This window comes from Crocuta crocuta, unplaced genomic scaffold (genome assembly GCF_008692635.1).
Source record: "Crocuta crocuta isolate KB4526 unplaced genomic scaffold, BGI_CrCroc_1.0 scaffold13, whole genome shotgun sequence".
NCBI lineage: Eukaryota > Metazoa > Chordata > Mammalia > Carnivora > Hyaenidae > Crocuta > Crocuta crocuta.
In genome coordinates, this window is record NW_027530007.1 from 5,537,797 (window position 1) to 5,557,751 (window position 19,955).

The 19,955-nt window shown below is 60.6% G+C and overlaps 1 protein-coding gene across 1 annotated transcript in view; it reads left to right on the forward strand.

Moving 5' to 3' along the window:
• NPHP4 (nephrocystin 4) overlaps window positions 1-18,223 on the forward strand; it is a 92,542-nt gene extending 74,319 nt beyond the window's left edge. Inside the window, exons 19-32 of the mRNA XM_077763989.1 lie at window positions 3,727-3,800; window positions 4,016-4,090; window positions 5,531-5,656; window positions 8,239-8,450; window positions 9,102-9,328; window positions 9,447-9,618; window positions 10,371-10,454; window positions 13,528-13,684; window positions 14,173-14,258; window positions 14,812-14,897; window positions 15,756-15,927; window positions 16,533-16,712; window positions 16,947-17,090; window positions 17,665-18,223. Coding sequence (XP_077620115.1) covers window positions 3,727-3,800; window positions 4,016-4,090; window positions 5,531-5,656; window positions 8,239-8,450; window positions 9,102-9,328; window positions 9,447-9,618; window positions 10,371-10,454; window positions 13,528-13,684; window positions 14,173-14,258; window positions 14,812-14,897; window positions 15,756-15,927; window positions 16,533-16,712; window positions 16,947-17,090; window positions 17,665-17,805 — 1,936 coding nt within the window. The 3' untranslated portion in view covers window positions 17,806-18,223. The remainder of the gene's footprint in view (window positions 1-3,726; window positions 3,801-4,015; window positions 4,091-5,530; window positions 5,657-8,238; window positions 8,451-9,101; window positions 9,329-9,446; window positions 9,619-10,370; window positions 10,455-13,527; window positions 13,685-14,172; window positions 14,259-14,811; window positions 14,898-15,755; window positions 15,928-16,532; window positions 16,713-16,946; window positions 17,091-17,664) is intronic.
• Window positions 18,224-19,955: the final 1,732 nt, after the last annotated feature.

Sequence of the window (19,955 nt, forward strand, 5' to 3'; positions counted from 1 at the left end):
TAGAAGATACACAAATGAGGGAAGGGAGGAGGGATGAGTTGGGGGAGGAGGGAGGAAGAATGAGGAAGGGAGGAGGGAGTGGGAGGAGGGAGTGAGGGGTGAGGAAATGGATAGAAAGATGAGGGTTGAGGGAGTGGAGAGAGGGTGGGGCAGGGGATAGAGGGAGNCAGAAAAACTCTTACTGTTTGACCACTGAGTCTGTCCTCAACCACTGGGCATTTGTCCTTGACTACTCATTGGGCATCTGTCCTTGACCATGAGCATCTGTCCTTGACCACTGGGCATCTGTCCCTGACCACTGGGTACCTGTCCCTGACCACTGGGCGTCTGTCCCTCACCACTGGGCATCTGTCCTTCACCACTGGGCGTCTGTCCTTGACCATGAGCATCTGTCCTTGACCACTGAGCATCTGTCCCTGACCACTGGGCGTCTGTCCCTGACCACTGGGCGTCTGTCCTGGCACCAGTTGTTTGGTGTTCTGATTTCTTTTTTTTTTTAAACCTATGTTTTTTAAATGTTTATCTGTTTTTAAGAGAGAGAGAGGGAGTGCGCGTGAGAACATGAGTGAGCGGGGGAGGGTCAGAGAGAGGGGGACAGAGGATCCAAAGTGGGCTTTGCTCTGACAGCAGAGAATCTGACGCGGGGCTCAAGCTCCTCAACCGTGAGATCATCACCCAAGCACCCCAGGTGCCCCTGGTGTTCCTGATTGCTGAGCATCTCAGTCTTGCCCACATTTTGTTTCTTGGTGCTGTCTAAGGGTGTCTCTGTCACAGAGATGAAATGTCTGCATCTCGGAGAGATCTTCGTCTAGAGCGTCAGCCCATAGAATCACCTCATCACAGGAGAGGAAAGAGAAGTGTCCCTCAGCTTCTGTGCAGCTTGGGGATAAGGGAACAGAGAAACACACTTCTCTAGAGCCTAGCGCCCTGAAGCGCCCTTCCATCTGATGGTGCCCCGGGGCTGCTCCCCAGAGACCCTGAGCACAGCCTGATGCTCCTCCGTCCTCATGCAGGCAGCAGGGCGTTGGGCAGGCAGAGGGCCAGAGTGAGCCCCGTGGGGCCAGCGGGCAGGCCCACTCAGTCTCCCTTGTGGGGACTGTGGAGGGATTGGGGTTTTTTGGGGTGAAATAGAAAGCAGGATGGGGCGCCTGGGTGGCTTAGTCGGTTAAGCGTCCGACTTTCGCTTAGGTCATGATCTCGCGGTTCGTGGGTTCGGGCCCCGTGTCGGGCTCTGTGCTGACTGCCAGCTCAGAGCCTGGAGCCTGTTTCAGTCTGTGACTCCCTCTCTCTCTGACCCTCCCCTGCTCGCGCTGTCTCCCTCTCTCTCCTAGAAATAAATTAAAAAAATATTAAAAAAAAAAAAAGAAAGCAGGATGAAAGCAAGCTGTTTGAGGTTTCTGGAGCCATGTCTGTCTAGATGTGACTCCAACCTCTCCCGTTTTATTGGGGAATTTTCCATTCCTCAAAGCCCAGCCTGACTTTAAAGCCTGGAGCCCCATGGGCCCCATCGGGCCGTGCGGGCGGCGGGGAGGCGGGCGGGCTGGGCCACCTCCGCAGGAGGGGCGTGCAGCTCATTAAGTCAGGTTGGAGGTTTCTGCCTGCTTGTTTACAGATGTAGGATCCGAGGCAGCCCTGAAAACAGACAATACGGAAACAGCAAAACTCAATTAGGTTCTGGAGAAATAAATGAGCCGCATGCGAGAAGCAGACGTCATTCAGAAGCTCACACGAGCGAGGGAGCTGTGAGGGGCACTCTGTGTCTGAGATTGCGCTGGTTATTTTTATATTTATTCACCAGCCCGCAAATGTGCAGTGACTCCGGGTTTTAAATCTTATCTTCAGAAGAAAGATTAGCTCCATTATATGTTATCTTAAATTGTCATTTCCATGCTTCGCCTGCGAGAGAGCGATAGCACGTCGGGGGGCGGGGGGAGGTGAGACGCTGGCCAGAGGCTGGGGCCAGGACGCCGAGGGGTTAACAAAGGACAGACGCTGCGCAGCATGCTTGTGTCCACGCGGCCGCGCTGTGGTTTCCTCTGTAGATTTTGCATTTTTCAGGAAAAAAAGGTATTGTAGCTTTTATTTGTTTATAAAACTGATGGTTATGCAGCGAGCAGCAGGCACAGGCCGGCAGATTGGACGAGGAGCAGGGCCAGGGCTTGGCCTCTCCCGGACGGTGCTGTGGCTCCGTGTTCACAGTGCGGGGGGGGGGAAGTGNCTCCTGCAAGCCTTCCCGGGGCGGGGGGGGGGCTCCTGCCAGCGGCCTCCCGGCTCAGACGGCTCCGTGACGGTCTCTACAGCCTCGCTGCTGTGTGTCTCGGTGCTTGTTTGTCACGTAGGGATCGCGACAGCCATGCTCTCCCCTCCTAGCCATCCTGCTTCTGCGGTGTGACTGTGGCTCATCGGGGAGCCCAGGCATCACTTGTATCCGCAGCCCTTCCTGGGGGCCCCCCGGGGGAGTGAGGGGCTGTCCTGGTCCCCGGCCCCAGGGGCAGATGCCCGTGTTCTCAGGGCTGAAGGAGGCTGGGTGCTGTGCGCTTTGACAGAGAGCCTGGGCTTGGGGCCAGACAGCAGTGCCGTGCTCTGCTCCCGCCGTGGGACAAGCGATCGCTGCCCTGCCGCGTCAGGAACCCTGCCCGCCTGGACGCCATTTCTGCTCTCATAGCAAACGTGTGGGTCCCCAGCTTAACCCAGGTCTCCCCGAAGGGAAGGAAAACCCGCAGCAATTTGAGAGCGCAGGCTGTGCTCTGAGGAAGTCTGCGTCTTCTCCGCGCCGGGTCCTTGAGTAAGTGCGTGTATGTTCAGTGAATCGGGTTTATCGTCCTGTTTGCAAATGATCCAATGACATGAGTGCCAATACCGTCAGAGGAAAGGGGGAGCTCAAGGAGGACCCTTGTCTGCCTGGAGGCGACCGCGTAGTCCTGCACGCTCTGGTGACCGTCGTCACCCCTCCTGAGAGGCAGGGCTCCAGGACGCTGCCCCCACCCCCCCACCCCCTCCCCGTGAGCTGTCTGCACCAGACCCTGAGCTGCATGTGTTTCCCTCCTGGTGGGCTGTTACCAGGAGGGGACTCGGCCAGCATGCATCTCGTGAGATGCGGGTGAAGGCCGCCTGGCCTGGGCTGCAGGGAGGGTCTCCGAGGGCTCCCGGCTTCCCTCAGGCGTGGCGTGAACCCACGGCCAGGTGACTGATGGGTCCTTGGTGAGACCCGCTGGCCCCACGCCGCCCCTGCATCAGGAAGAAACTCTTCTGAGAGCCAGGAGCCCCGAGGGTCTCAGCTGTGGCAGGAATTGGGCACCTGTGGCTGGCTGGCACATGGCTCCCCTCTCATGGGGAAAGCAGGGCGGTGAGCATCAGACTTGGGGCTTGTGCTCGTGGGAGCAGGCCACCATCCCCTTCCCACTTGGCCTGGCTGTGTGTCCCTGCTTATCAGCCCCCCTCGGGGCCCCGGGGATTCTTGGGGACGCTGCTGGTTCTTCCTTGTGGAGACGTTTGCCCAGCAGCGGCCACGGTGACCTGGCCCAGTGGTGAGAGATTCACGAACAAGTAGAGAGCAAGTGGGGGGGGGCCTGTCTTGCCTTGAATTCTGTTCCTCTTGTACTTGAAGGGACAAAGCAGCCCTGAGGCATCAGCAGCCGATCCCAACAAAGGGGTGTTGACACCAGGTTCCGTTCTTGGGGACGAGCCTCACGACCCTGTGACACTGAGCTGTGTTGGGGCAAACAGACCCCAGGGCGATGAGAGGAGTCTAGCAGGAGACTCACCTCCGTGGCAGGAGACGGGCGTGGGGGCCGCTGCAGGTGGGTGGCTGGTGGAGCAGAGAGAATAGTTGGGGCTCCAGAAGCTCATTCTCAGGATGCAAGACCAGCACAGGTGGGATTGTCACCTCAGTGGCCGGGCAAGTGAGGAACCCGCAGAGGAGGCAGTCTTCCATCTGGCACGTCACAGTGCCGCTGTGTGCACCCGGCAGGCAGCCCCTGGGCTCCGGGCCGGCTCCTCCGCCTGCTGTTGGCAGGTGGCGCCACCCGGCGCTTCCCCAGGCCTGAAGTGCAGTGCTGCGTCGGAGAAGGGGCTGTGGGGGACCGTGGACGTGCCACACTTGCCCCTGTGCGGTGGCCTCCCCGATGGGGCGTGGGGGACCCCCACGCGTGGACGTGCTGCCCCCCTGCCGGGGCTGCGTGTGGAGCTGTGAGCACCTTGGGCAGCAGGGCAGGTGACCAGGAGCAGCTCCTGTCACAGGAAGGCTGGGGGAGGGGCCAGCCTGGTTCAAGATGCTCAGAAAACACTCAAGACAACCAAGGAATTTGAAATGGGAAGGACGGAAGCCCCCAGAGGGGAGGACCCTGCTTACCGTTTATCGCTGGCCTCTAAACCACGCCGAGTGAGCCACTCCTTGCTTTGGCCAGAGGTGGTGATCTGTCATTTTTGAATCGAGCATTTCCCCAGATCGGAGCCTTTGTCCTCGCTGGTCTCCTGAGAGTGGGGTGCTGTCACGCTCCCGTCTTTGGGGTCCCCAGCTGCACCAGCAGGGCCCAGCCGCCATCCCTGGGGTCTGCAGGGGCGGCCGGGGGGCGGCCCCATTGGTGGCAGGCAGAGACCATGCGACCTTCCTTGAAGGACAGGCGTCTCCTTCCCAGCCTCAGCTCCGAACTGAGGGAGACCCTCGTATTAGGCAGCTGGACATGAAAACGTCACCTTTGTCACTGGGGCAGAGGACCTGTCACACCGTGGTGATGGGTGTGCGTGTGCGCCCAGCACTGGGCTCGCCCTTGGGAACGAGTCTCTGGCAGAAGACAGGCAGAGGAGGGCGGAATGGAGCAGGGAAGCCGCCCCGTCCTGTCCTCCCTGGGGCAGAGTGGAGGCGGGAAGGGGGTGCTGTTCCCTGAGAGATCGCCGGATGCCGGGAGCTTTTCATGTGGGAATCCGGTGCCCTCAGCTGTGCCCTGCCTCCCGGCGGTGGGAGTTGCATTTGGGCAGAGGACAGCGCGTCCTCCTTCCCGGGAGGAGCATTTCTGCAGGCAGGCACCCCTTGCCCCCGGGCCAGTTAGCAGCCTGGGCGGCTGTGCCCTGTGCTCTGCCTCTGGGCTCACACCCCACCCCTCTGAAGCACATGCTTCTGTCTCAAGCTTCTTTATAGAAACAGCTACAGAAGATTCTAGCTTTTCGAGGCTCTTTTACCTTCAGGTGTGTTGTCAGATGTTTGCAGATGGGCACAGAGGCCTTCCTGGAGCAGGGTGGCATCGGGGTGTGTGAGCCGTCCCACATCACGGGGCTGCCAAGATCAAGGCGTGAGTCTGGGCAGGCGCCCCGAGTACCTTTAGCTCGCTGTGGGGAAGCAGACTCTGCTGTCCACATATGCGGTGGCCAGCCTGCCCATCACCTCCCGACTCAGTGTGTGGTTTTGGGGTGTTAGCCGGCTGGGGAGGTGGACGGGCCCTTTGAAGACCAGAATTGCCTGCAGGGAATATTGACATTCTCATCAGACTCCTTTTTAGCGTTAATACCTTCTGTTGGGCTGTTTCTAATTTAGGTCATGTGTGTGAGCAGAGAGTGAGGAGTTCCAGCGTGTTGCCACCTTCCAGGTCACGGGTCATCTCGAACGACAGAGCTGGCCACTTCGAGGGAGGCAGCCTGCTCACGCGTGGGGGGCCAAGACGTGAGTTGGGAGTGGGTTGGGGCGGGTGGGTCCCTTGTGCGTGAGATTGGTGTGGGGGCTGGGGTGGGGTGCGTGCATGGAGCCTGGATGGGGCTTTGCTGCCCCTCTGGATCTGGGGGCAGAGCCGCAGCTGTCGCCTCAGGGCCTGCCTCAGTGGACCACAGGCCACCCCAGCTCGGCACGCTCGAGACCGGAGGCCGTCTGTGCCGTTTCATAGCAGATTCCAGTCCTACAGGTAGCGTCTGGCTCTGGTTAGCTGCCCATCTGCAGGGGAAGAGGAAATGAAGAGAAGGTCAGGATGTACAGAGAGTGATTTTTAAAAAGCGATTTTGAAAATCCCACGTCAGGGAGAGGAGTAAACCAGTTTTGGAGCCTGGGGAGTAAAGGCCTGTGCTTGCTGGGAACGTTCACAGCAGGGAGTGTCCAGAGTTTTCCGTCCCCTTAAATGACCCGCAGACCTGGAAGCAAGGTGGGGCAAAAAGTGGGGTGCTCTCCGGGCAGTGTCCCCCGCGGTGCAGGCCACCTGGTGTGGATCCACAATTGCCCTGACCTTCCCATGTGGACGGTCCTCTGACGCTGTTGGCCTTGAGACTGTGGCCAAGATGAGGCGTCCATGCTATGGCTGGTGAGAGCCTTAAGGCCTCCAGGACCCCCACGAGCTTCCTGAAACTCCAACCAAGACTTTGTGGGGGCTCGTACGCTCTCCTGGGAGAAGGACCCTGGGGGTCCAGGTGCTCGAGGGGCCTGAGAGCTGTGATCCAGGCAGAATGAGAGATGTTCGGGCTCCCTCGTTGTAGTGTTGAAGAAACCGAGTCAGAGGAGGGCGTGTGATGTGGCCCGCAGTGTGGGTGAGGGAGGTGAGCTTGGGTGGGAATTAAGGGTTCCCACTTTGGGGCCAGTATTTCTCCATCCCAGGCTGGTCCGTGAACAGACTGGGGAGTGCTTGTGAAAGGCACGGGCTCGGGGCCCAGCGGGTCAGGGACTCTGCAGGGCAGCTCAGCTGGCCATGACCAGTGCAGGTTTGTTGAGTGAATTGAGTCCGGAGTCCCCCACCCGGTCCCTGTTTGATCAAAGCCAGAGGACGGGGCCCCACCAGGCAGCCTGTCCTCCCTCAACGGGCAAGGCTCGGGGAGCGGGACCATGTGCAGACTTTGAGGGAGGCTCTCCAAGGTGCTGAAATCCCATTTCTGGTTTCTTCGGAACTGGGTGACGCTGCGTGTCACGTGAGCTCCTTGATTAACCCCCAGCCTTGCTCGTCTCGTCCGGTCCATCCCCTCGGGACTGCGGGCCTCAGGCTGCTCAAACCCCACCCAGGTGGGCTCGCCCCCCACATGCCTGTACCCCAGACGGGAGAGACATTGTTCTGGGGTGGACATGTTACTAGACTAAACCAGTCATGGTATCTGAAAAGCAACTAAACAGCTTTAAAATAGATTGGAGGTGAAGCCCCCGGAAATCGTACTGGTTTATGCGTGACAGCGAGTGAGGGGAAGGTCACTTGGCCNGTCCCCTCGGGACTGCAGGCCTCAGGCTGCTCAAACCCCACCCAGGTGGGCTCGCCCCCCCACATGCCTGTACCCCAGACGGGAGAGACATTGTTCTGGGGTGGACATGTTACTAGACTAAACCAGTCATGGTATCTGAAAAGCAACTAAACAGCTTTAAAATAGATTGGAGGTGAAGCCCCTGGAAATCGTACTGGTTTATGCGTGACAGCGAGTGAGGGGAAGGTCACTTGGCCACTGTGAGGAGTGCGTCAGTAGGAGGCTGGAGACGCGGCAGCAGTGCAGGCCTGGACGGCCGATTCAGGAGGGTGCTCACTTCCTGTGGGCTCTGCTGGTCCTGGGAGTCAGGGAGGCCCCGTCCTCAGATGGGAGCTCCTCCTCATCTGCCCGCCTGCACCAGCTAAGTGGGGGTCCAGGAACCTCGTGTGTCAGCTTGTGACCTGGTGTGAGCCACGCGTGGCTTTGTCACCTGAGGAAGTGCGCCCCTCTGCCTGCTGGCGCCTGGCCTATTTTGGCTTCCATTTTCAAACACGGCTTTTGTGTATGTCCGAGGTTTGACCAGAGGCCCCCAACGGAGTCGGTGCCCCGGGGCCCGGCTGTCTAGGGGCGGCTGAGTGCAGAGTCAAGGGGACGAGCTCTGAAGCCAGGCCTGGTCTGAGCCCACCCACCCGAGTCGCCTGGGGGCTTCAGGCTAAGTGGGCAACTCCTTAGAGCCCTTGATTCCTGATGGGAGTGCACAGGTGGCTCTGAGGACCTGAGAGTGCAGAGTGGCTCCTGTCCTGGGTGAGAGTGTCGGTGGCCCTTGAGAATCCAGAGAGCCTCATCTTCTAGAACGCTGACCTTTTTCTCCTCTGGAAAATCATCTAATGGTGTATTAATTGGTCTGTAGAGATCACAATCAGTTCCTTTATTTGAAAGGCTGGTAAAGGGAGGGAGGGACATGTGGAGACCAGGTTATAAGGTTACCACCTTTATCCACATCCAAAGGTGCAGGGAGGGCTGGAGGCTTGGTGCGGGGTCTGCTTAAAGAATGTAAACTCAACACCTCAACTTCTTGCTCCCTCTTGAACCTTCCAGAAGTAAGAAATGTGGTCCAGGCGCAGAAGCTGGCTGACGTGGACTGTGAGCTGGCTGCCATGCTGTTCGCGCCCTCGCACCACAGGAGCACGGGTCCCCAGGGCACCGGCCACGAGGGGGACGCCGTCCGCAGGCGCAAGCTGGAGCGGATGAGGTCCGTGCGCCTCCAAGAGTCCCGAGGAGAGCCCCGTGGCCGGGGCGCCAGCTTGTTGGTGAGCGCTCGTCTGTTCCCGGGGTGGCCCTGTGCAGTCAGCCTATCCCATCTCCGTTTTGAGGAGACACTTTCCTCTTTCATTGGCAACCTTTGCTTCTTTTATTTATTTATTTATTTATTTATTTATTTTACAAATAGTTTATTGTCAAGTTGGTTTCCATATAACACCCAGTGCTCATCCCCNGGCTTGTTTGTTTTTCGGGTGTGGAGTTTGGTGAGTTCCTTATAGATTTTGGATATTAACCCTTTATCTGATACGTCATTTGCAACTATCTTTTCCCATTCCGTTGGCAACCTCTGCTTCTAACTCCCCACTCCACCTGGACGCCAGCCTCGAGGCCCTGGGGGGAGTTGGTCTCACGGGCAGATGTAGCCTCTTGGGAGCATGCGGGGCAGACCCCGCCTTCCCTGGGGTCCCCCCGTGGCAGGGCACAGAGGGGTCCGGAGTGCTGTGTAGCCCCGTTGTTCTCTGTCCTCTGGAGCTGGAGCAGGCCAGTCCTGTCCAACCCAGGTGGCTGAGGAAGAGGGGGGGTGATTCCAGAAAAATGTGATATTTGGGGTGGAGGGTGGGGAGGTGGCCAGATAGCCCTCAAGAGGGAGAGTGAGGCCAGGACTGGCCTGGCTGGGCACCCGTGTCTCCCCCGTGCAGGCCCAGCAGAGCATCCGTGCACAGCACGCCCGCGACCTGCGGGTCATCGCTGCTTATCGGGAGCGCACGAAGGCGGAGAGCATCACCAACGCGCTGAGCCTGGCCATCACCACCAGGCACACCATCCACGTCACACTGGGCACCGCCGAGTTCTTCGAGTTTGCCCTTCGGAACCCCCACAACGCGCAGCACACCGTGACCATCGAGGTGGACAACCCCGAGCTGAGGTGTGGAGAGCAGCAGCCCCAACGGGGTCCTCTGTCCCCAGCGCCATCTCCAGCGGGCGGGCAGGGCACTGCCTGGAAATGCGTTTCTGCCTCAGCGGCGCGTCCCCCTGCCCTCTAGCATCGTCTCGGACAGTCGGGAGTGGCGCTACTTCAAAGACGCGGCCAAGCTACACACGCCGGTGGAGGAGGACATGTTCCGTCTGCGGGGCGGCCTCGCCCCACAGCTCTTCCTGCGCCCCCGAGAGACCGCCCACGTCCCCTTCAAATACCAGACCTTCTCTGTGGGGCAGGTGGGGAGGCCGCCCTTTGGGCCGGTGGGCTGGGCAGGCTCGGGGGGGATCCCACGGGGCTGAGGGGCGGCAGGGCATTTCTGCGTCTTCCTCCATGCTGCCCAAAGGCTCATTAGCCTTTGGGTGTCACCCCTTGCGCGTGCGCATCCCCGGCGGGCCTCGGGAAGGGCTGGACCGTCCCCTCTGAGTGCTCTCAGCTCCGTGGGCCCAGAACCACTCCTTCCCTCAGAAGAGCCAACGGGCTGAAACTTTCCAGTGTTTTGTGCTCCCTGGTTAATGCTGTTTGCCCGCGTCTTGTGTAGCGTGTGTGGTGCTGCAGGAAAGGCGGGCATGGGGGTCTTCAGTGGGGGGTGTGAGTGGTACGTGACGGGGAGGCTGCGGGGATGCGGCTCATCTGTTTTACTGACTTTTGAGGTCAGCTCTGTAGGACGGGGCTCCTCACTTCAAGGGAGGCGCACAGATCCCTGCAGGCTCTTTGGATGCAGCTTTGGGACAGGAGGTCGTAGGGACAGTGATGTCAGTCCTCAGGCTCCAGGCGCAGCAGGGCTGCCTGGTGGCTGGGCCTGCGCAGCTCATGGCAGCCCCTGCTTCCTCTTCGGGGCAGTGAGGCTGGTTCATGACAGCGGCCGCCCGGATGCTTATCATGAAAAGGAGACTGTGCATGGGGGCCGCAGGGTGACAGCTGTCCCTATAGTGCCTGTCAGCCTCCGACTCCTGTGCCGCGACCCACTGGTGCCTACGGTTTCTCTCAGGCCCCTGCGGAGCTGAGGTCTGAGAAGGACACAGACCCCGGATCGCCCCAGAAGTGCGGAGCACCGCCCACCAAGCACGCCAAGGTAGGGGGCAGGCGATCTCGGGTCCCAGGCATCCCGAGGGTCTCGGCACCAGAGCCAGGTGTCCTCCGAGCAGACCCGGTGAGGCGTTCCCGACTCCCATTGTTCCTCAGGCCGCTGGGTCCTGGCCTCGGCCCTTCCCTTCTCCTGCTGCCAGGGAGGCTGGTGGTGGAGCGGGACCCCAAAGGTGGACTTTCCGTGTCCTGATGGGGCGGTGGCTGCTTCAGCCAACACTGGTGCAGCCCCGGGTGGCTGTCTGGCATGGAGGCCAAGCTGGCCACTTGGCACCTGGCAGCTCTCGGTTTTCTGTGCCACCCCACGGCCCTGGAAGTACAGCCATCCCAGCATGCGGCCGCCCCACACTGGGGGTCAGACGGGCCCCGTGACCCTCGTCCCCGTGTCCCCGCATCCCCTAGAGTGCATGCGGGGGCGGGTGCTACTTCTGGGGACCCTGTTGCCTCCAAGGGAGGTGTGTTTGCACACACAGCAGCTGCTCTAGAATGTTCTAGAATGTTCTTAGTGAGAGCTCGGGATGCTGCTGTTCTATTAGGAGTTTCTGAAGCTTTTCTCCGGGAGACAAATGCCTGTTTGAAGTAGTTTGGTTTTTTTTTTGTTATTGTTGTTGTTTAATTTTTTTAGTGTTTTTTAAATTTATTTCTGAGAGAGAGAGAGAGAATGATCAGGGGAGGGTCAGAGAGAGAGAGGGAGACACAGAATCCACAACAGGCTTCAGGCTCTGAGCTAGCTGTCAGCACAGAGCCCGACGCGGGGCTTGAACCCACGAACCGCGAGATCATGACCTGAGCCAAAGTCAGACGCTCAACCGACTGAGCCACGCAGGCGCCCCTGAAGTAGTTTGAAAGTAAAAACAAAAGCAACAAGATTTTGCCCCGTCGCTGCCCAGGATGGGATTTCAGTGGGTCCCAGATGAGAGGCCAGCTCCCCAGTGCAGGCCTGTGTCCCCAGCTCACCGTGGCAGCTGGTGCCCGTGGCTCGTCCCAGGGCGGACGGCTTTGTCTTCCTTTACTGCGGAGGCGCCGCTTTGCCTCGTTTAAGGAACTTCGGGCTGCCGGTGAAACCTGAGAGCTAATGCCGTTTTCTTACGTGAACTTGGAGTTTGAAGGCGAACCCCACGGATCTGAGGAGCTTACCACGACTGCCTCGGGGCGTGTCCCTGACGCACGGGGACAGTGTGTCCCTGCGGTGCTGCCGCTGTCCGCTCTGTGCTCGCCTGGCTCTGGGCAGTGTGAGGCCGGGCACTGACCCCTCCGCCTTGTCACTGCTGCCCACCTCAGATTCATTGCCCACACTCACTTTCAGGGTGGAAAATGGGGAAATTCCACTTTTTTCCTCTCTGTGCTTGTTTGCTGTGATTCTGCCAGAAATAAGCATTTCCCACCAGCAGTGTGGGTGCCCTGAAATGTCTTTTGTTTTTTTAATTTTTAAAAAAATGTTTATTTATTTTTGAGAGAGACAGATAGACAGGGTGTGAGTGAGGGAGGAGCAGAGAGAGAGGGAGACACAGAATCTGAAGCGGGCTCCAGGCTCCACGCTGTCAGCACAGAGCCCAATGTGGGGCTCAAACTCGTGAACCGCGAGATCACGACCGGAGCCCAAGTCGGACGCTTAACCGACTGAGCCCCCCAGGCGTCCCTGCTCTGAAATATATTTCACACCAGAAAGTCAGGGTACATGCTGGACTCTCTCATTTTATTTATCAGTTTTCAAAATCATGAATTGTGCCCTAGCAGCCTCCAGAGGCGGTCCGGTTTCGGAGGCTCGTTGTGAACACAGGTTTATACTCGCTGCTTCTCGGCTGTGGCCGGCCTTGAACTCCCCTCCCTCTGGCACTGCCCTCCCTTTCAAAGTACTGTGAACTAGGCTGGCTCCTGATGTTACCAGGTCACTGCGTGGGTGAACTCGAAGCCTTCAAGGAGGTAGAAACGGCAGAAAGTGGCTACCTGTCCCTGCCTTGTGCTAGGGACCAGAGGGAAGAAACTGGAAATTCTAAGACTCGGGGCTCAGCGTGGGCGGGGAGCCCGAGACTCATCTCGAGGAGGGCGCCATCCCGCCGTTCAGGGTCAGTAGTGTGGAAAATCACACTCTGGACCGAAGCCCCGCTGTGGGGGAGCTGCCGCTGGTGGGCAAGGGCGGGTCGCTGTGTGAGGCTGTCCGGAAGGTTCCCTTCTCCCCAGCCTGGCTGTCCCCTGTGCTTCCAGGAGCAGAAATGTGGTCTGGGGAGGCCCAGCTGTGAGGGGGCAGAGCCTGGTCTGGGGGGCGCAGCCTCAAGAACAGGGTGGGGGAGCAGAGCCTGGGCTTGGGGGGCGCAGCCTCAAGAGCAGGGGGCAGAGCCTGGTCTGGGGGGCGCAGCCACAAGAACAGGGTGGGGGGCAGAGCCTGGTCTGTAGCGAGCACGGCAGCCGGATACACGCGTGGTGCTGTTCAGCCTGAAGCCTCAGTGTCGGGTGCAGGTCTGACCAGAGGGTCCGGGCACAGATGATGACCCGTGGACACGCCTGCGGGAGCTGCTCTCCCAGCCGGGTGAGCACGCGTGAGACGGGGAAGGAGACCTTTCAGGTGAAGCTCCAAATAGGCACCACCATGCACAGCTTTGTGGGAAAACAGCAAAGAACTGCCAGGACGGTGCCTGAGGAGTCCGGAAGGGCGGCTTCTGCGGGCAGGGCTGGAGGGGTGCCCACTCCACAGTGTGGACGGGTTCTCTGTGCATGAGGGAAGGTGGCCCCGGGTGTCAGGCTGCGGCCCGGCCTCGCTCAGGGGCCTGAGAGCTCAGGGAATAGAGACACTTGTCAGGCGTCCACAGCAGTGCCTCTTTTGGGTACAGAGCTTTCCTAACTTTTTTTTTAAATGGAAGTTTATCATTCCAGCCTTTCTGGTTAAGGTACATCCTCCTTTTACCGTCTGGAATCACATGGCCGCCCGTTAGCGCCAGACCCCAGACCGCCTGCCCGGCGCACGCCTGGTGGAGGGGACGTGGCTGCAGACCTCTGTCACTGGCAGTTGCTGGGTGTGGCTTGCTGGTGCGAGTCCTGACGCGGACGCCGTCTGCTGTCGGCAGGTCCTGTTCCGGGGCGGCGGCGGCAAGCCCCTCGCGGTGCTCTGCCTGACCGTGGAGACGCAGCCCCACGTGGTGGACCAGGTCTTCCGCTTCTACCACCCGGAGCTCACCTTCCTGAAGAAGGCCATCCGCCTGCCGCCCTGGCCCGCGCTTGCAGGCAGGTCCCATGTGTCCCCACGGCTTGCGGCGTTTGTTGGGTTCCACACACGGGCAGAGGCTTTTCCCCGAGGGTGACGGGTGGCATCATTGTGTTGTCCTGCGATGCTCGGGCTCCATCCTGTGACCCACTCGTAAATTCCGCCACCTGCCTTTGTTTTGAAATGGCCACCTTGTCGCGTGCTCCGAGATGTCCGGGTGTGTCCTGGGCTGGCTGACCCTCGGCCCCGAGGGCTGTGTGGGGAGCAGCCTTGTGCCTCCCGCTGCCAAGTCACCCGTGTGGTTCTGGCCCGGTGCCTCCTGTGCCTGGCGCTGTAGTCCCCTCCCCCACCCCCGTCCCCCGTGTACTTCGGTCCCTCCCTTTGGGTAAGGCCCCAGGTGCCAGTGCCCCAGCAGGCGGGACCGGGGTAGGGCGTCACATGTGTTGAGCACCTATGACGGGCCAGGCTGTTCAGAAAAGACGTTTGTTTTGATAATCCTCCACACCAGGTGCTCCCGTGGGAGGACTAGGCGAGGAACCCCAGGTCCATGTCCGATGTAGTGACCCGAACGTCATTTGTGAGACCCAGAACGTGGTAAGTCCCGCTTAGCCCGTCTCCCAGCCAGCCGCCCGTCATCCAGGCCCCTGACCTCCTGCGGCCTCTTCATTGTGAGGTTTCCATGAAGTGGTGTCTTTCGAAGATGCTCGAGGGCTATTTGGACATCCTTGCGGGAGCTTTATGTGTGAATTTTCATCTCTTCTGCAAGTAGATCAGTTCTTTGATTATCTGAATTTAAATGAAAGGAAAAAGGCGTGAAGTAGAGTGAATAGAGTGAGTGGTAATTAAGCCACTTATTAATTGCCATTGTGTAAAGAGTAATGGCAATAATTATATTATGACTGGTTAGGAAACTGGATAAAATCTCCTGCAGAATATGATTATTGAACTCAATATGAAATCAGGAAGTTAACGATTTTCTTTTTTTGCAGTAAAAAAGATGGCAAATTCTGACTAATACTGAAAATTAAACACCTGTCGGGGGGAAGGGAGCCTGGCTCATGGCTGCTTTCACTCCGTGCGGGCTCAGGGGGCTGGACTCGGGGCGGGCAGGTGTGCGGTGTTCCCACGGTGGCCCCGCGTCCGGCAGGGCCCTGGGGAGCCGCGGGACGTGTTCCTGAAGGTGGCCAGCGGTCGAAGTCCGGAGACCAAAGACTTCTTTGTCCTCGTTTACATGTAAGTCCGAGAACCGGGACCCCGGAGGCCTGGAGGGGCAGGCGCGGGTGAGAAATGGCTTTGGCAGCGGCTTTGGCATTGGAAGGGGCCTAGGCCTCCCTGAGCTCCTGATGGGGTCGTTGTCAGGCGTTTGGCCACGGGACGTGAGACCTCAGGCTGGCGGGGGCCTCGCAAAGGGCGCCCTCTGCTCAGAGAGGCGCCGGTGGCCTGGGGGATGCACAGAGCCCACAAAAGAGAGACCCGGGGCGGCGTCTGCCCCGGAATGGTGCCCGGTTCCAACCAGGGGAGATGGGAGGTGGCGGCCATTGTCCCTCGATGCCTGAGACGGTGATGACATCACCTTCTTGTTTCTCCCACTCCGTTGAAATGACCCTTTTCCTTTTTCCTCAGAACTCTCCTGTCCCAGCCCCTTGAGAACCCTTTAGAACGGGGCAGGCTGGGGGCTTCCAAACAGCACGCACGGCACTCCGACAAGGCTAACTGCGCTCAGGGCCCGTCTCGGGCTGTGTGGACGAGGGGGCCGCTGCTGAGCCCCCGTGCAGGAAAGGGTCGGTGCCCTGCGGCACCAGGCAGCTAGGATGGCCGCGAGCGCAGGCCGGCGTGGCCTCCCAGCCCCCGCACACTTCTGTGTCGTGCCCCCTGTGGGCCTCCCGCTGGTCTCTGGCAGAGGCTGTGTCGTCACTCACGCAGGGTGTCGTGGTGGAGAGGCCACGTGGGGCGAGCCACCCGCCTTGGGCTGGAACGTGCCCGCGGCTGGGCTCTACCCTGTGTCCTCGGCCCCCGTTCTCCCGGCCGCCGCTTGGCCTCCTCCTGGCTTCCGTCCCCACCGGCGCTGATCCTGGCTTCCGTCCCGCGCAGGGACCACTGGCTGGCCACCCCTGTCCAGATTTGGCAGGTCTACCTCCACTCCCTACAGCGCGTGGACGTCTCCTGCGTCACAGGCCAGCGGACCCGCCTATCCCTCGTCCTTCGTGGGACGCAGGCGGTTCGGAGGGTGCGAGCTTTCACCTCGCACCCCCAGGAGCTGACGGTAGGTTGCTGGGTGTTATCCTGCCTCCTCATCCTCACCCCACCCTGGGAGCGGACGGACGGCGTGGACCGGCTGCAGCCAGCTGGGTCCCGAGGACACAGGCTCGGGGCTCGGCCGTCTTCGTCCAGATTGTTAAACACGCCATCCTGGATGAGTGACTTAGAAGCCCCGAAGGCCAATATTGAGGGTTATCGGAGGGTAAATGTTAAAAGTACCTCTGGGGTTAATTTAGCCACAACTGTACATCTGGGTGATGCGGGCGGTGCAGACCCCCTGCTGCTCCCAGGGTGGAGAGAGGAGCTCGTGGGGGTCTCCCTGACGGGGCGGCCCTGGCGCTCAGGGGCCGTCACACCTGGGCGCCCTGGCCCTCGGAGGTGGCAATGCGGACCGTGAGGTGCTGTGACGCTGGCGGCGAGGCTGCTCGGGCTTCAGATGTGGCGTCCCCGGGCCCCTGCTGATCTCGTGCAGGGCACACGGGCCCCCCCCCCGGAACGGCCTGGGCTCCCTCGGGGCTCCCTTCGTCCCCTGGGCCGTGGGCGTCCGGAAGCCGTGGTGCGCAAGGCGTGAGGGCCGTGTCCTGACCCGCTTCTCTTCTGCCCTTGAAGACTGAGCCCAGAGGTGTGTTCGTGCTGCCCCCTCATGGGGTGCTGGACCTGGACGTGGGCGTGAGGCCCCGGCGGCCGGGGGGCCGGTTCATCCACCTCAACCTGGTCGACGTGGACTGCCACCAGCTGGTGGCCTCGTGGCTCGTGTGCCTCTCGTGCCGCCCGCCTCTCATTTCCAAGGTCAGGCGGGTGGGGGTCAGCGTGGTGGCCGCGGGGCACGGGTGGTGTGTCACCTGACTGTCACCTGCTCCTGCGGCCCGGCTCGGGCGGGAGTCGCCTTCTCCGTGGCCCGTGGCCTGGGGGGGGTGGTGGGGCTGCCCCTGGAGTGGGCGTCTGTCGTATTCCTGGACGTGGCCCGTGTTGGGCTGCACCAGCTGAGCGGGTCGGGCAGGGTGACCGTCCTCGCCCTCACAGGCCTTCGAGATCACGCTGGCCGCGGGCGAAGGCAAGGGGGCCAACAAGCGGATCACCTACACCAACCCGTACCCCTCCCCGCGGACCTACCGCCTGCTCAGCGACCACCCCGACCTGCTGCAGTTCAGGGAGGACTCCTTCCAGGTGCGCGGCACCGCAGTGGGGGGGTGCGGGGGGCCGTGGGCTCTGCGGTGCGGGGGTGCGCGCCCCATCTAGGAGCAGTTCCGTCTCATGATGGTGGTCCTGAGAGTCCGGGAGGGAGTAGAGCCGTTCGGAATTGGGGGGTGGGGTGGGCACCCCTCATCCAGCTCTTCTGCCTGCGCCTCTGGGGCCCCCACGTCTGGGCACCGTTGTGGGGGTTCTGGTGGCCAGCCTGCCCTCAGTTACCAGCCCCTTCGCCCGTAAGCGCCCTGCAAGTTAGCCTTTTCTCTGTTGTATTTTAAGGCAGGTGCAGGGATGCGGCCTGTCAGGGGAGGGGGTTTCCTCAGTTGGGAAGCATCCCCTGGGACGTGGGAGGAGCAGCTGTGGCCGGGAACACCGGGAAGTAGTTCAGAACATCTAGAACATCTGGAGCCTGGAGGCCCCGCATGCGCCCTGTACCCGGGGCTGGAGCCTCAGCTTAAGAGCCCCTGTCAGCCTGGGTTTGCCTGCGTCGAACTTGCCGGAACAGAGAGAGAGGCTGGGGTGGGGCTAGGATTTGATGCTCGCCTGCGTCTAGGTTGGGGGAGGAGAGACCTACACCATTGGCCTGCGGTTTGCGCCTCGCCGGAGCCCCGGGGAGGAGGAGATTCTGATTTACATCAACGACCACGAGGACAAGAACGAAGAAGCGTTCTGCGTGAAGGTCACCTACCAGTGAGGTGGCGGCTGCAGACGCCAGCACGGATTCCTGCCGCAGCACAGGGGCAGGCTCGCGTTCACCCTCCTCCCCCCGCGCCCCGCCGGGGCCACTGGTGAGCGTGGCCGAGGGTGGCAGGGGCGCCGCGCTGCCGACGGGCTCTCGTGCCAGCGCCAGCCCCACCGGCGTCCTCAGCGAGGGCACGGCGCCCAGACGCGCGAGGCTCGTGTCTCCGCCGCGCCCAGGAGACCGTCACTGCTCATGACGTTGGTTTGCTTTTTAGCAAAATGTATTTTATGAATCATCTGAAATGATAAAATTATGTTTTCTTACTGGATTTTGTACAAACGTGATTTGCTATGCAGTGTTTTATATTGGTGTTATTTCATATCTTTTTTTAAGTTATGGTGAAATACTAAACCTTCCCCGGTTTTCTCTACTGATGGTTTTCTCGAGTGCTTTCTGGTGTTTTCACCGCTGTCAGAGGCTCTGGCCATCATCAGGCATAAGCCTGGATTTGCCTCGAGGACAACGTGGCTGAGGGACAGGGGGGTGGCCTGGGGCCTCTGGCCTCCTGGGGAGGCGGTGTGGACCTGGCCGGGGTGGGGGTGCAACCCACCCCGACCTCCCCTTACAAGGACCGCTGTGATTACATCGGCCCCCCGGGACATCCGGGCTAGCCGCTCCACCCCAAGATCCTTCCTCACTCCCGCCCCAAATGTCCCCTTTTGTGTCTCGCATCATAGCTTCTAGGGATTAGGATGGGGACACCCTGGGCCTTTTTTCTGTCCACCAGAGTCCCCTCGGCCAGAACCAAGTCACGTAGCCGCACCCAGCTCCACAGGGCCTGGGAACTGCTCTTCTGTCGGTGTCATGTGTCTTGATAGCGGGGGGCCTTACTACTGAGCACGTGGGGGTGGGTTTTGGGGGACAAGTGTGGCCTTTGCCACAGTTGCTGCTGGAGAAGCTGAGAACTGGCCGGGCCGGGAGCACACCGGGGACAGAGGACGGAGCACAACCGAGGGGCAGAGCGTCATTTTATGGCAAAAGCTTTGCTTTCAGTTCATTGCAAACACGGTAAGAAGGAAGCAGGGGATCCCGAGCCCTGGCAGGTGGAGAGCTGGGCTCTTCCTACCTTGGAGTGGTGAGAAGGCAGCAGAGCGGTGGACAGGCATCCACATGTGCAGACGAGTAGCCGAGACCAGCAGAGAGGAAGCCTGTGGGGGCGGGGCTCGGGGGCAGTCCTCGGCCAGGCAGGGACCCCACGCCCTGTCCCAGAGCCTGCACCTCAGCGTGGACGTCGGATTCTAGGGAAAGTCCACCAGATGTATTCATGGGTTGTTTTTTTGTTTGTTTTTTTTTTACCGTATGACGATGTACCAAAGTTCATCTTCGTCCCTATTGTTGTTTGCGTGCCCCACACCGTGCTTTCCTAAGGGGGGCGTCTGAGTTTGCACTCGGGTCACAGAGCAGGAGCTCTCGTCTGCAGCCCATGCCAGTCCCGGCACATTGGCCCAGATCCAAGCACCCACCCCCCCACCCCGGGCCTGCCAGGGAGACCTCCAGGCTTTGTTACGTGTCACCTGCCGAGCCCATGTGGCGAAGCTGTGGTCGCAAGGTCTTGTCCCTCAGGGCCACCGCCGGGGCCGCCTTGCCGCTCTGGCCCGTCGAGGTGTGGGGGGCGGAGGTGGCCCGGCTCGGTCAGCCTCGCTTCAGCCGTCCTCTGTCCCTGCGAGGCTGCGCGGCTGTAGTTAGGATGGTGAGGCCCTTCGGGGGACAGGGCGGCAGGGAGCTGTGTTGCCAGAGCGCTCGGGCCGTGCCCTCCTAGATGACTTCAGGGTTTCCGTCATGATTACGAAGCCATTGTGTTCCGTTTCTCTCCATGCCTCTTGCTGGGGAGGGGGCTCAGGGCCACTTCCTCCTCCCCCGGCAGCTGCATGAGCTGCAGCAGCAGCAGCTGCCCAGACCCGGGTCCGGGTCCGCGCTGGGGCTGGGTGACAGCGCACTGGGGCCGCGGGAGAATCAGGTGAGGGAGAGACGGGAGGAGTCGGGGGACCCCTTTCTCAGGGCCTGCTGGGCTGTGGGCGGGGGTCGGCGGGCCCCCGTGCTACAGAAGCAGGCCAGCCCTGCGTGTCTGTGGTCGCATGGCCACGCGGGGACAGCGAGGGCGG